The 13949-nt window shown below is 46.2% G+C and overlaps 1 protein-coding gene across 2 annotated transcripts in view; it reads right to left on the reverse strand.

The window, feature by feature from the left end:
- Positions 1 to 13949, reverse strand: part of VPS26A (VPS26 retromer complex component A) — a 352216-nt gene that overhangs the window by 174570 nt on the left and 163697 nt on the right. For both annotated transcript variants that reach the window (XM_086922395.1, XM_086922394.1), the window contains exon 6: positions 3063 to 3169. In XM_086922395.1, coding sequence (XP_086778521.1) covers positions 3063 to 3169 — 107 coding nt within the window. The remainder of the gene's footprint in view (positions 1 to 3062; positions 3170 to 13949) is intronic.

Here is a 13949-nt window from a genome sequence, read left to right on the forward strand (position 1 = left end):
GGCTTTCTGCCGTGCTTGTAGCTTCTCCTGCAGCCGTTGGAAGATGGGTTGATCCAACTCCTTGGTGCAATTCCTGGTGAGGGTTTTCAGTGCCAACTGTGCTATGGGAGCCAAAGGAGTTCTCAATGTTAAGACTGGGTTTGGTGCAAAAGTGGGTCTTGGTGCCGCACAGAATCGACTTTTGGCATCATAGGGCCCTTATGCTGGTTTAGTGCCTTCTTAATGGATGAGATGGGTCAGTGCCCAGGAGAGGGAGCATTTTCAGCTCCGAAGGTTTCAGTTGGTACAGACCATGGCCTGAAAACAGGGGTGGCCTGACTGCCTAGTTTTAGGCACCAAGCTCAATGCCCGGCCCCCTCAGGACAGTGCTGTACCTCAACTCAAGAGTTGTGCTGGACCAAGCTGTGTGTGTCTGCCAACCATTCTCATGGCTCCAGCCTTCGTCTGTGGCCAGGGAACTATCCTTCATCCTCCTAAGACTCTGGGTTGGAGGAGAAGACCACCTACGGGCTGGGTGACGACTAGAGGGGCTGTGCTTCGGAAGGCTGGCCCTTACCTCAATGCTGTGTTCCTCGTAGAAGTTGGAGGTGTCATCTGACTCCTGCCTGCATTCTTCTATAGGCCCACCTCTGCTCGTATCAGAACTGTAGTGTCTTTTTCGACTGGAAGGTGAGGCAGGCCTCACACGTGGTATTCTTCTGGTCGTGGGAGAGGCAGGGATTGCACACCTCATGGTAGGTCAGTTCACAGGAATTTGGAGTGGCCATGGGGGCATTATATTGAAGAGCATCCTTTCCATCACAGTGCATGCGTTCTTCACAAGGAAGTCTTCGAAGAGCGGAGCCTCACAGAGTGCCCTAAGCCCTTGTACTAAGGCGTAGATGGGAGGCCAGTGTCTATGAAACCTTGTCTGCAGAACGAAGCGAAGTTGAACATCTCGCTAAGCCAAGTTTCTTCTGTTGATACCAGAGTCGAAACAACGGATTGGGTCAGAAGGAAAGCACTACACGTCACCAAACAGAGGCCTGTTGGCACACATCTGAACAGGATGGTGAAAAATCACAATCTAACATGGAGTCGATGCCCATTCACATTGCCAACTAAGGGTGGAGTCAATAAACCTTGAGGATCAAAAGACTTCTACGAAGAAAAACATCTTGCAGATGTGTGAGCCAATGCTAGATGGCCAGAGTATGCGGAGCATGTGTATCTACAGCAATACATGCTAAAACACTACCTTGCAACTTAATTTTTGTCATTCAATTTCATGTTTTTTAAAGAAAACTTATTTTTTTCATTCTCATTTGAAGTTTATTGTGTGAACATAAGATGGCAAGTGGGTACTGCATTAGCTAAGTTGTGTGTTCATATTATGGTGGGTGTGTTGGCGTATGATGATCTGCTGTGTTTTGGTGTATGGTGGGGGTGTATTGGCATGCCATGGCCACATACATCCCCTTGGTGCCACTCTGCCACGCCAAGAACGTTTCTTTGTCCCTCAGACCTCGGCAGTCCCTAAATGCGACTTTCCATGCAACTGCAGCCCTTTGTTGCCACCTTGCCTTGCCCCTACAGTTCCTCTGCATGCCAGGCCACCCTCCACCTGTCATAGTTACACTGTTTGCCCTCCTCCTTCCCCGTGCATCACCTCCCCTGTGACACCTCTTTGTGCCGCCATTGCACTGCAGCACCATGTGCACCCCTGTCCACACCACAGCTCATGTAGCCCCACTGCTCTGCCCTTTGAAGTCATTTGTGTGTCCCTCTATCCCACTGGACCAGTGGGGCTAGGTGGGTGGTTTTACAACCCCAATCCCCAGGCTCAATTTAATTTTAAAAAAGTTCTCTTGAAGTTCATGAACTTCAGAGACATTGAAAAAATGTTGCTCAGTTGGCCTTACACTACAATTCAGGGAGAGGGAGGGACATTTCAGACCTATTATGCCCAGCCTTGCCCAAGGATGTTTTTGAGTTGGGGGGGAAGGGGGGGGGGGGGACATTTAATAATACCTCCATCATGCACAAGGTTGGGGGTATCTTTGACCACATGTCAGCTTGTCCAAAGCTTTGGGGGTTTCTTCAGTCAGCAGCCCCCATCTTAGCCAAAGGCTAGTGTAGTGTGCCGCCCGTACATGCCTACATCAGCATGCCAAATAAAGGGGGGGGGCTCAAAAAAATTGAGAAGTGAGTGCCAAGCTGGCACCAGCTCCTTATTCTCAATTTTGAACGGGGAGCAGTGATCCTGTCCTCTTTGGTGCATACACTGCTGTGAGCCAAGGATAAACTAATTAGAAGGCACCTGCTCCCTCATCCATGTTGAGATGGAAAAGACGCTAACGCTTGAACTGGCCCCTGTTCCCAAGTGAAAGCAGAGATCGAAGGCAGTTGACACGTTACCCTGACTCGCTCTCACTTTTCCTGCAGAATCCAGCTGATCATGGAGGAGTGGGTTAATCGTCACCCACCCCCTGCTTTCTGTAGGGTACCTTTCACAATAGTAATTCAGATGCCGTATGGTATAAACCAACACCAACCTCTATCTTTATCCTCATGTTAGCATTCTATAAAATAGCAATGATGAGTCTCTTGGCAGTATTGAAGGTGGTGAGGATACCTAGCCCTCTTTACTGTGTGTGCCCTGCAGCCATCTTATCCTGGAGCTCCCATCTCCACAGGTTTGTGAACATAAAAATAGATGTACAAAGTTGATCCATTTTGAGGTCCACAGACATAACCCTAACCTCTCAACCGCATAACCTTTTCTGCTTATAGGCCTTTAAAATAACAAATGAATTTCAGAGACTATTCCTCAGGACAGTAGAGCAATTGGAGGCTCTACCTTCAGAAAACCACCTCACCTCTAAATAAGGCACTGAAAGTGTGATTCTGGCAGGGCAGGAGGACTGACAATTTATGGTGCTGCTCTTGTCCTAACCAGCTTTAAATGACACTCGCGGTCCTCAACACACCTAGGAAAATGTTTTTTTTCATATAGAACACCTTGCTTTTTTTTTTAACGTCAAATATGTATAGAATTAAAATGGATGCTATCTGCTCCATACCTACTCCAGTGATCTCCTTTTTGATTAGCTGCAATTCCATATGCTGAATTTTAATTCGTACTAACAAGAAGTATATTTTGCCAACAATTACATCTTTTAAGTGGTACCTGTGGAACATACAAAATGAAGCATTAGTGAAACAGTAAATGCTGATGCTTTTTAAAGTTATTTCCAATTAAGTTGCTATGGTAAGAAAAAGGCTAATGATATAAAGCAATGTGATATAAAAAAATACGTAATTTTAAGCACATTCATAACGCTCGAATGCGATATAATAAATTAGTCTCTTACGTTTAGATTCACCAATCTGCAAGCAAGAAGTAAAAAGCAATGGACATAAGCCTTCACCTCTTGCAATTATGGGATGAAGCAAAAATATGCATCACATGGGGACAGCTGCTTGGCCACAAAACGTTGTACCATGAGTTAACAGGGCATGCTTCAGTCTGGAATGGTGAGTTCATTAATCAACTTCTCAAAACTTCTAAGTGAGGAAAATGGAAAGAAAGTAGGAACAGATAAAAGACACATGTGATTTCAGACTGCGAATGCAATGCTAAACACGGAGGTTCCGATTCATGAGAATGAGTGTTTAATTCTCCATCAATCACAGGGGAGGAATGAGGATCGCATGTGAATCTACAACTCTACAGGCTGCAAACAAATTGTTACAGATAAGTAACGTTTTCCGTTTGAGGCCCGTGTTGTATATCGTAAACTGTACATAGACTAAAAAGGCACAATTTAAGTGGCACCAAGCTCAAACAAATGAAATCCATTTACAATACATTGCAGTCCGGAACACTTGAAGGACTATCTACCATTTTTTGAGGTTGGGCTGTTTTTCTGTATTTTTTCAGTAGTTTCCCTGTCCCGCTCCAACGTCTTATCAGGTACGACTATCTGCCGCAGATTCCTTACCTTAGAATTATCCCCAGGTGACAGACTGGATCTGGAAATTATTAGTGAGCAGTACCCCTTTGTGTCAGTAAGTGGCGCTATTTGGCTCCACGTGGAGTCGTCTGCGCAAGAAGGGACATGCACATGGCTATACAGGTGCCACCCCAGCATGCTGATGTCTGTTTATTTTCATGACTTTCCATGCCAGAGGGGCGGAGCCAAGTGGAACATGGACCGCTGGTGTGTGGAACAAGGGCCCTGAAAGTAAGCATCCCTATCCGTTCGCAGAACGGGGAGAATTGGGGGGGATCTGTAAGGAATCTGCGTCCAGATAGAGCAGCTCTTCCAGATACAGCATTACCAATAGTAAGATGTTCATCTGATAGAGACGTCTAGCTGCAGATTCCTTACCTTAGAATAGATACCCAAGCAATAGCTCTCTGGATGTGGGTCTGCAAACTGGATTCATAATAGGAAGTCCTGCAGGACCAAATGGATAAAATGCCCCTCCCGACGAACTTAACTGTCCAGGCAGTAGTGCTTGGTGAACGTTGGTGCCTGGCAGATGTCCACGACCGGAACATAGCGTGGTTGCAGGCTTTGCTCAGGTGGAATGAGAACGCAAACCATTTGGGGGTTGCTTCTAGGTCAATGTGTAGCAGATCTTAATGAGGAGCATGCTCCATTGGGAAATGGTTTGCTTTTGCACGCCTCTTCTTTTTTGGGCCGACATATCCCACGAAGAGTTGATCGACCACCCGGAATGGTTTAGTGTGGTCAAGGTAGAATGACAACACTCTTTTAGAGTCCTGCGGTGGAGTCTCTCCTCTTTTTAGAGGGATGAGAAGGATCAAGGGGATGTATTGACTAACATGGAACGGGTTTACAACCTTCGGCAAGCAGGATGCTCGGGTGCGAAGAACCAGTTTGTCAGGTAAGAAGGAGACGTATGGAGGCAGAGAAAAAAACGTTTGTAGCTCACTGACCCTCCCGGCAGAAGTAACTGGCACCAGAAAGGCCATCTTGATGCTGAGAAGCCGAAGAGGGCAGGTATAAAGCGGCACAAAAGGAGCACACATTAAGAGGTTAGGAACCAAGTTAAGCACCCATTGATGCATAACGAAGGGAGCTGGGGAAACATGCGTTGACGACCTTTAAGGAACCTATTTACAAAAAGGGAGCTTGACGAGGGAATGCTGATCTGGCAGCCGCATGAAGCTGGAAATGAGAGACAAATAACCCTTCAACGTGCCTAATGAAGAGCTCTGATGAGCCATGCTAAGGATAACTAGAACTTGGAAAAGGGGTGCAGATAAGGGTCACCACACCACAAACTTGTGCCCACAGCGAACTATACTACTTTGCTGGAGGGATGACGGGCTGCCAATATAACACTGCAGACTTCGGAGGCATGGCTATGTTAAGGCTGCTCCTGTGCCCCATTGTAATCCGGCAGCATCCTTGCCTGACAACGGGTATTTTTCTTCCCCCTACTTATGCTGGGGGTTTAGGACAGCACCAGGACATCCTCTGTCACTGTGCGACCCACCCAAGAAGGCGGCCTGTTCCTAAATAGCACCGGCTGTGACAACCACAGTGTGGGGCTGTGTGGGACTGGACTGTGGGCCCAAAGAGTGGCGCAAGCATGGACCCGGCTCTAGGGACGAGAGCGGAACCACCACGAGGGAGTTGTTGACTGCTTACTTTGCCACTGGATTCAAGCAAGCCTGGCTGAAGACGGCTGTAATGCCAGAATCCGGTCCAGGAAAGGCATGGCTTGGCAGTTCGGGCTGGAATGTTCCCATGAGGCACAGGGTCAGACTGATTTGCATATGGATATGTCTAAACTGGGGTGGCAGAGTGGGCTAAAGAACGGTGATGGATTAAACACAGATCTGTTGACTGGGTGTGAGTGTTTGATTGGTTCAGATGCTCCGTCCATCACCACCCCCTTTTGTACCGCTTTGTTCGCCATAAGTTGGCAGGGTATGCTCAGACATGAGTCCCTTGCTCACTTTGCCACTGGATTCAATCAAGCCTGGCTGAAGACGGCTGTAATGCCAGAAACCGGTCCTAGGAAGCTTAAATCCGGTCCAGGGAAGGCATGGCTTGGCAGTTCGGGCTGGAATGTTCCCATGAGGCACAGGGTCAGACTGATTCGCATATGGCCATGTCTGAACTGGGATGGCAGAGTGGGCTAAAGAACGGTGATGGTTTAAACCCAGATCTGTTGACTGGGTGTGAGTGTTTGATTGGTTCAGATGCTCCGTCCATCACCACCCCTTTTGTACTGCTAGGGAAATAAGGCAACTGTTGCTGGACCAGTGCAGTAGTTGCCTGCTGCATCACGGAAACAAGCATCAGTGTAACAAGCACCATAATGGCCTTACTGAATTCTGGGAACTTTGGTAGCAAACTACTCAGCTAATACACCCACACTGATGCCAGTGTGGGATTTATTATACAATGCACTCAGAGGGCATCTTAGAGATGCCCCCTGAAAAACAACAAGCCTCTGGTGGGTTTCCTGACTGGTACACACCAGCCTGTTACCAGGAGACACGTTTCTGGACCCATGGGGTGGGAGCCTTCACCCCTTGAGCTCAGAAACTTTCCTTTCCTGGGGGGCGTGGCTTGGACGCCGAGGAAGATGGCGGTTTAGAGCGTCTCTCCTCCCGCCACGAGCGTCTTTACCTGTAATTGGAACGCCTTTCTATGCATACAGCTGGGATGTGACCGAAGATTCGAGCATCGGATCACTCCCTGACTGCGATGAGCTGATTTCCGTGTCCAGGGCTGCAGCGGAGCAAGAGCTGCACCGAGTGAGGCTTCGGACATTCATGGCGGCAGCGCGACTGAGGGACGGACAGCGGAGCGCGAAGTAAGCTCCTACAGAACACAGCGGAAAACCCGACAGCGCAAGGAAGAGCTGAAGTAGGTAAACGCGCTCACGGAAATTAGCGCACCGGGGCAGACAGCTGATTTTACCGATCGCGTGAGTGCAGTGTGATCGGCCATGCAGAGGCTTCCCTAACCTTTACCAAGATGGCGGCCGCTACTCGGTAATGCCTGAGCACCGAGGCAAGGTATTTTTCCTCATTAACTCTGTCCGAATAGACCGTTTTTAGCGCCAGGCGAGCATTGCTGGGAACCAATTCGACATGTGGGAAAGAATTTAATCACACATTCCGGAACTTCAAAGAGAGATGATTGTTGCTACGCTGTGTGCCTGGAATGCATATCATTAACCTACAAAGCACTCTCTAATGATTCCAATGCACGTGCTGCTCATGCTGTCTGATGATCTGCTCATGGAAACCTAAGTCTGCTGGAGTGAACACCTGAATTGTTTGAATCAACTCACAGGGGGGCTCCCTAATGTCCCAGTCTCAACAAACACCATGTGCACATAATTAATGTACGAGTGGGTCGCTCTGCTCCTCAGATGCCTTTTGCGTAGGGTCATTACTATCAGTGATCTGGGTTCTGGCTGACCAATCTCCTATTTAGGCTGGTGCTGTCTGCTTTGCGCTGCGTGAGTGCCGGAGGAGAGCTCTCAAGTCGCTGCCTAAACACCTAAAGCATTCCAGGGAAGGTTACAATGGATACCAAAGATCAGGGAACCCTTAAGAGACTTAAATCGGACCACTCGAACCCAGGATCACCAAACAAACCAAAGAAAGTTACTCCGGATACACTAGACATGATATTAAATAGGCTAGACGAAGTGAAGGACCTAGCCAAGGTCACTAAGGAGGAAGTGGTGGCAATCCGCCAAGATATCCGAGATACTAATGCGCGCCTAACAGAAACAGAATCCCGGATCAGTCGCCTGGAAGACATAGAAGTTAAAACCTCAACGGCCTTGAAACACCTACACATCTCCTCTGACCAGACAACTAGACGACTGGCCGAGTTGGAAGACAGGAACAGGAGGGGGAACCTACGCATTTTTGGGATTCCGGAAGGATCAGAAGAATCGGAAGGATCATGCATTAAGTTCTTGGAATCCTGGTTCACTAAAGCCACAAACATGACTTTTGCAAATCCTCTGGAATTTGACAGAGCGCATAGAGTCCCAGGGAGAATCACTAAAACGCAGAGAGGTCCAAGACCCATCGTGTGTAAACCCTTACGCTACCAACACGTGGAGCAAATCCTAGCATTCGTGAGAAAGCCCAATCATATTCTGTGGAAGGACACCAAGGTCTACATCTCTCAAGACTACAGTAAGGAGACCGTCGAAACAAGGAAGGCCTTCCTCGCCCTTCGTCCACAACTGTCAGTGAAGGGGTACCAATTTGGTTTTGTGGGCCCAGCGAAGTACCGGGTGACGATACGAGGATCGTCTCACTACTTTACGGACCCAATGAAGCTCAAACGTATGCTTGAGGACGTAGAAGAACGAGACATGGAGCGCGACATGGAAACTAATAAACCGGATGATCTATCAACCTTGACTTCTGCTTCAGGATACAAGTGACCACGTTGGTTCTATCATAAAGTTTTTTTTTTTTTGTGCTCTGTTATTATTGAAAGTCTGATGCGCTTAACTTTTGCTGGGCACCTACAGGATAGGTCTCAAATTTACGGAAACCTTCCAACACTAGAAGCTCTATGATGTCCTGGAAGTCTCTCTACTTTGCTTCTCTGGTTCGAGCAGGCGTGGACCTGCTTTTATTGATCTGATCCTTGTGACTAGAGCTGGCTCGCCTTGTTGGTTCCTATGAGACGGTGGCCGGTGATATATAAATCATAACGTGTTGTCTAACTCCAGACTTTGGTACACTGACAGGTTACTCGGAGTAGACCGGATTAGCTCTGGCAATACTGTGACTCTTTGATTACTGATTACTGATGATCTACTGTTCTCTGTTTAGGTTATTCACCACTGATGCGACGACTTAGATACTACTAGCCATTACGTGCCTTTAATGTGAGATATGATGCTATAATATCTTCCAATGGGCCATGATGTTGTATTCTCAAATTTCTGTCCGATAGTCATAGTTTAGTGGGCACTCAGGAATTATTCTGATTTACCAAGATTGTATAGTGAGTGTGCGCTGTTGATCACATGTTGGTTCTGCTGCAACATTCCAACATTCCACTGCTTGCATAGTGTTTATATGCATTTTTCGTTGTGTATTGTTGTTCCAATGTCTATACATGAATAGTTTAGGCGGGGGGGTTACTGTGGTTTTCCTCACGTCGCCATGCTTCTGTATCACAATTGGGGTGGGTGGGGTCGGGGGTTGCGTGGGATTGGGGGGGATGGGTGCTGTGTTCTATGGTTTGTATTATTTTTTCTTCTTTCTCCTTCATTCTCCTACCTTCTTTTTCTTCTCCTCTCCGTACCACTTCTCTCTTTTCTGATCTATCTCTTTGCTCTTGATTGGACAAGTTGTATCATGCATATGCTGTGTTTGTATATCTGTACTCAGACCAGGCGTGCTATACCCTTGGGTACCCAAGTGTCTAGGTATGGTTTTCGACCGTATTTCATCTTCAGTAGCAAAACAATATGTTCTTTACATGATGCGCCGTGTACTATGTTTTCCCTTGGCTCTTTTGGTGCAAACATGATACATACACCGTTGTAAATGTCACGTATAACACTATCCACTCCACTTGGTACAACCTCACTTGACCGATTGAAAGTTTTGTCCATGAATGTTAAGGGACTGAATCAGCCCGTTAAAAAACAAAAGATATTAGATTATTTGCGTAGACAAAAGGGGGACATTGTTCTGCTGCAAGAAACCAAGTTGGATGCTAAACAATTCTACACTTTGCGCAACAAGTTTTATTCAGAGGTTGTAGGATCTAGTGCTCTCGGTAAAAAGAATGGGGTTCTGGTGTTAATGTCAAAGAAGTCCAAGGTAGAATTACTGTCATCCACATCAGATGAAAAAGGTCGCTGGGTTACGGTGAAACTCGCTAGGGATAACACGGAATTCTTTGTCACTAATGTTTACGCACCTAACACTAATGATTTAGAATTCTGGCAGGATTTAGTCAAGCAGATTGCAACGGTACCTGATACGGCGGTACACATAATTGGGGGAGATTTTAATCTTCCATTTGACCCGGCCTTAGATAGGGACTCTAAGTGTACATTCAAACCAAACAAGTCACATAATGCCTTCATCAAATTATGCCAACAATTTCATTTAATTGATGCGTGGAGAATACAAAACCCTACTGATAGGGACTACACATTCTACTCTTCCCCTCATGACTGTTCTCCCGTATTGACTACATTTTCATTACACAAAATGGCGTAGCAAGGATAGAGGATACTTCAATTGAGCCAAGGGTACTGTCGGACCATTCATGCATATCTCTATCCATCACTAACATTAAACCGTCCCCTAAACAAACGTCTTGGAGACTCAATGAAGAAATCCTACACAAAGAACAACATAGGACTGAAATTCTGAACGCTATTAGATCTTACTTGGACACTAATGCGAGAGAGGACACTTCAGAACTAGTGCGATGGGAGGCCTTGAAAAGTACAATAAGGGGGGTGTGCATCAAAATCCGTTCAGCAATGAATAGGGATTGTAATGCGAAGCTGGAAGGGCTGGAAACTGAGATAGCTACTTTAGAGAACAAACACCAAATGACAAGGGACCAGGAAACGTTCAATATCATGACCCATAGAAAATACGAATATAACAAGCTAGTGAGCGAAAGGGCGGGAGTGTGGCTGGATAGGAAGCGAAGGTTTAAGCTATGTGAATCTAATAAAGCCGGTAAGAGCCTGGCAGCATACTTAAAATTTAAAGTGCAAAAGAATGCTATTAATGTTATCAGAGACTCGGCAGGAGTTGCCCATTCGGACCCCCAAAAAATAACTGAGGTCTTTAAAGACTTTTATGAGGACCTATACGCTAAAAACGAGTTGGTAGCGGAGGACAAAATTCAGGAATATCTACAAGAATGTGTACTACCAAAGTTAAAGCCTGAAGAGCAACTTAGTCTGAATGGGCCAATCTTGGCTAATGAGGTGGAAAAAGCGATCAGGGGGTTAAAATGTGGGAAAGCACCAGGCCCGGACAGCTTTACAGCCAAATTTTATAAAAGTTTTTCAATGGACTTGGTTGATCCTCTTCTAAACCTCTTTCACGAATTTACGGAGTCAGGAGAAGTCAAAGGCACGTTGGCGGAGGCGACTATTGCAGTCCTGCCTAAGGACGGCAAAGACCCGTCACTACCAAAGAATTACAGGCCGATTTCCCTGATTAACCTTGATTGTAAATTACTAGCCATGATTTTGTCAGCCCGTCTGCAAAAAGTCCTCCCTACCCTAGTACATCCGTCTCAAGCGGGTTTCTTAAAACATAAGACTATCTAGTGATAACACCAGAGTACTGGCCCATGCCCTAGAAAAAACAAAGCTTTTGACAACCCCCATGGTGGCAGTCACACTAGATGCGGAAAAAGCCTTCGACAAGGTAGACTGGTCTAACCTTGAGGCAGTTTTACGCAACTTCAACCTAGGAGAGACGTTCACTAAACTCGTAATGGCTCTGTATGCCGGCCCTACTGCTAAGGTCAGAGCGGGTGGCTCCTTCTCTTCCTCTTTCTGCTTAAAACAAGGGACGAGACAAGGCTGCCCATTATCGCCTTCTCTGTTCTTACTAGCAATAGAACCCTTTTTGTGGCATATTAGACATAATGAAGCCATCGCTGGGGTTCCATTTGGTGACTGCACTGTAAAATTAACTGCATACGCCGACGACGTCCTGATCTTGACGGAAAAAGCTGAAGAGGCCATCCCGGCCTTGATGAACACAATTGAAGGGTTCTCTAGAGTCTCAGGATATAAATTAAACAAGGATAAAACAGAAGTTAAGTTACTAAACAACATCGGGGGTAAGGAAATTCTGGGATCATCTGGCCTCACCTGGCAACCGAAAGCTTTTAAATATTTGGGCCTAGATTTTGAGAAGGACTTGATTACGATTCTGAAGTTAAATGAAGACTCAACGTTAAAAAAGATATCCACTTTGCTAGACAGCTGGTCACCAAAATTTTTGTCCTGGTGGGGTAGGGTTGAGACTTTAAAAATGATGTGCACGCCTCTAGTTAACTACCTGGCTTGCATGCTCCCCATGACTTTCTCAGACGAATTCATCAAGAAGGTAGACAAGTTGTTCGGAGAGTTCCTGTGGCGAGGGAAAAAAGCCAGGATATCACTGAAAAAGCTGCAACTAGCAAAAGATAAGGGCGGCCTGGGCCTGCCCTCGTTCAGGAACTACCAAACGGCTTTCCTCTGTAAGCAAGGGGCCCTCTGGCTGGTTGATGATACATCCTACACTCCAGTATGGCTAACTATAAACGGTCGTTAATGGCAGATGCACCCCTCTCGTCTCTCCTCACCATGGACTTGGCTCATATACCTCACTCTAAATACATCCTTCTAAATACCAGAAGAGCACTTCTCCGACTTGACCAGTACCATAAGACCGCTCTGGTGATCAAGAGATCCACCCTACTCTCACTATGGCATAACCCTAGGATCCGGATAGAGGGGAAGACCCTTTACTGGGAACTGTGGGCTGGAAAAGGTATACACATAGTGAATGACCTCTATGAAAATGGCAGACCCCTACCCTTTTCGACATTGCAAGAAAAGTTTAGCCTACCACCCATAGAATTTTACCAGTTCCTAAAACTGAAGGCCGCTATCTCCAAATGCCCCCTCAATACAGACTTACCCTGGCTGGTGACCCGTCTCCGAATACTGTACCATGCTGATCATTTTGTATCAAGAATATATAAATTGCTCCTCCCTCTGCCCAAGAAACCACATAGGCTGACCGAAAGTAAGTGGGAATCGGAACCTAATTCCACAGGCATTGCATTAGACTGGGAGGTAACACAGCACCGCACTGACAAACAAGATATCCCCGATCCTATGTCAAACTAAATATATGCTGTTAAACAGAGTGTTCTGGACCCCCCAGAGATTGTTTAAATGTAAACTGAGGGATACGCCTACCTGTTGGAACTGCCAAGAAGCACCTGGTGACTTGGCACACATGTTTTTTCATTGTTCCCTATTGCAACCATTTTGGAATAAAATATTTACATACATTCAACAGGTGCTTGGAATCACGCCTATCCAGGAATTCATATATGTCATTTTAGGTCCTCTGGAAGCACAATTGCCGGACATTCATGACAGACAATTGCTTGATATTATGTTGACATTGGCATGCAAGGTCATACTACACAAATGGAAAATTTTTGCTGAGGTCAACTTCAAAATGTGGCTAGAATGGCTTTCATTTTTAAGAGGGGCAGATAATCCTGCACTACAGTCCGCCACCTGGAAGCCTTCGAACAAAAAACTCTGGTCATCCCTGGATGCGTCATCCTCCCACTTTGAACCACCATGACATGCATCTCAACACTCGGCTTTGCTAGATAGAATCTAGATGGAATTTGATGTGTTGGTTTTTTTATGCTTATTGTATATTCTCTGCTACACACACAGTGTGCCAAGTCTGGGTAAGCCAATTGCTATTGCCCTATGGATACACCTGTCCTCTCTCTTCTCGCCTCATCTTTCTCTCCTCTTCTCTCTTTTCTCTCCTCTTCCTCTCTTTCTCTCTCTCCCTCCCTTTTCTTATCTTCTCTCCTTGATTTGCTTTTTGATTATTGTAAGTATCATGTTACCAACAATTTATTCATTCGTACCTTTGAAGATTTATTGTATTGTCTTTATTTTCATCCTTATTCTTTAATAAAAAAGATTTGAAATAAAAAAAAAGAAACTTTCCTTTCCTGGGCAGAGGTGGTCACTCCTCCCCCGGGCCAGGAAGAGCCATCTGTGGCAGGGGAGCTTCAAAGGCCTTGCCGCCTTTGTAAAGCAGGCCCCCTTCCGGTCTCCTCTCTTTTTCGGTGGGAAGACTGGTGGGAAAAAACTAGCACAGCCCAGAAAGTGTGCCCACCTCTTTCAACCCCATCACT

This window comes from Lissotriton vulgaris, chromosome 5, assembly GCF_964263255.1.
Source record: "Lissotriton vulgaris chromosome 5, aLisVul1.2, whole genome shotgun sequence".
Taxonomy (NCBI): domain Eukaryota; kingdom Metazoa; phylum Chordata; class Amphibia; order Caudata; family Salamandridae; genus Lissotriton; species Lissotriton vulgaris.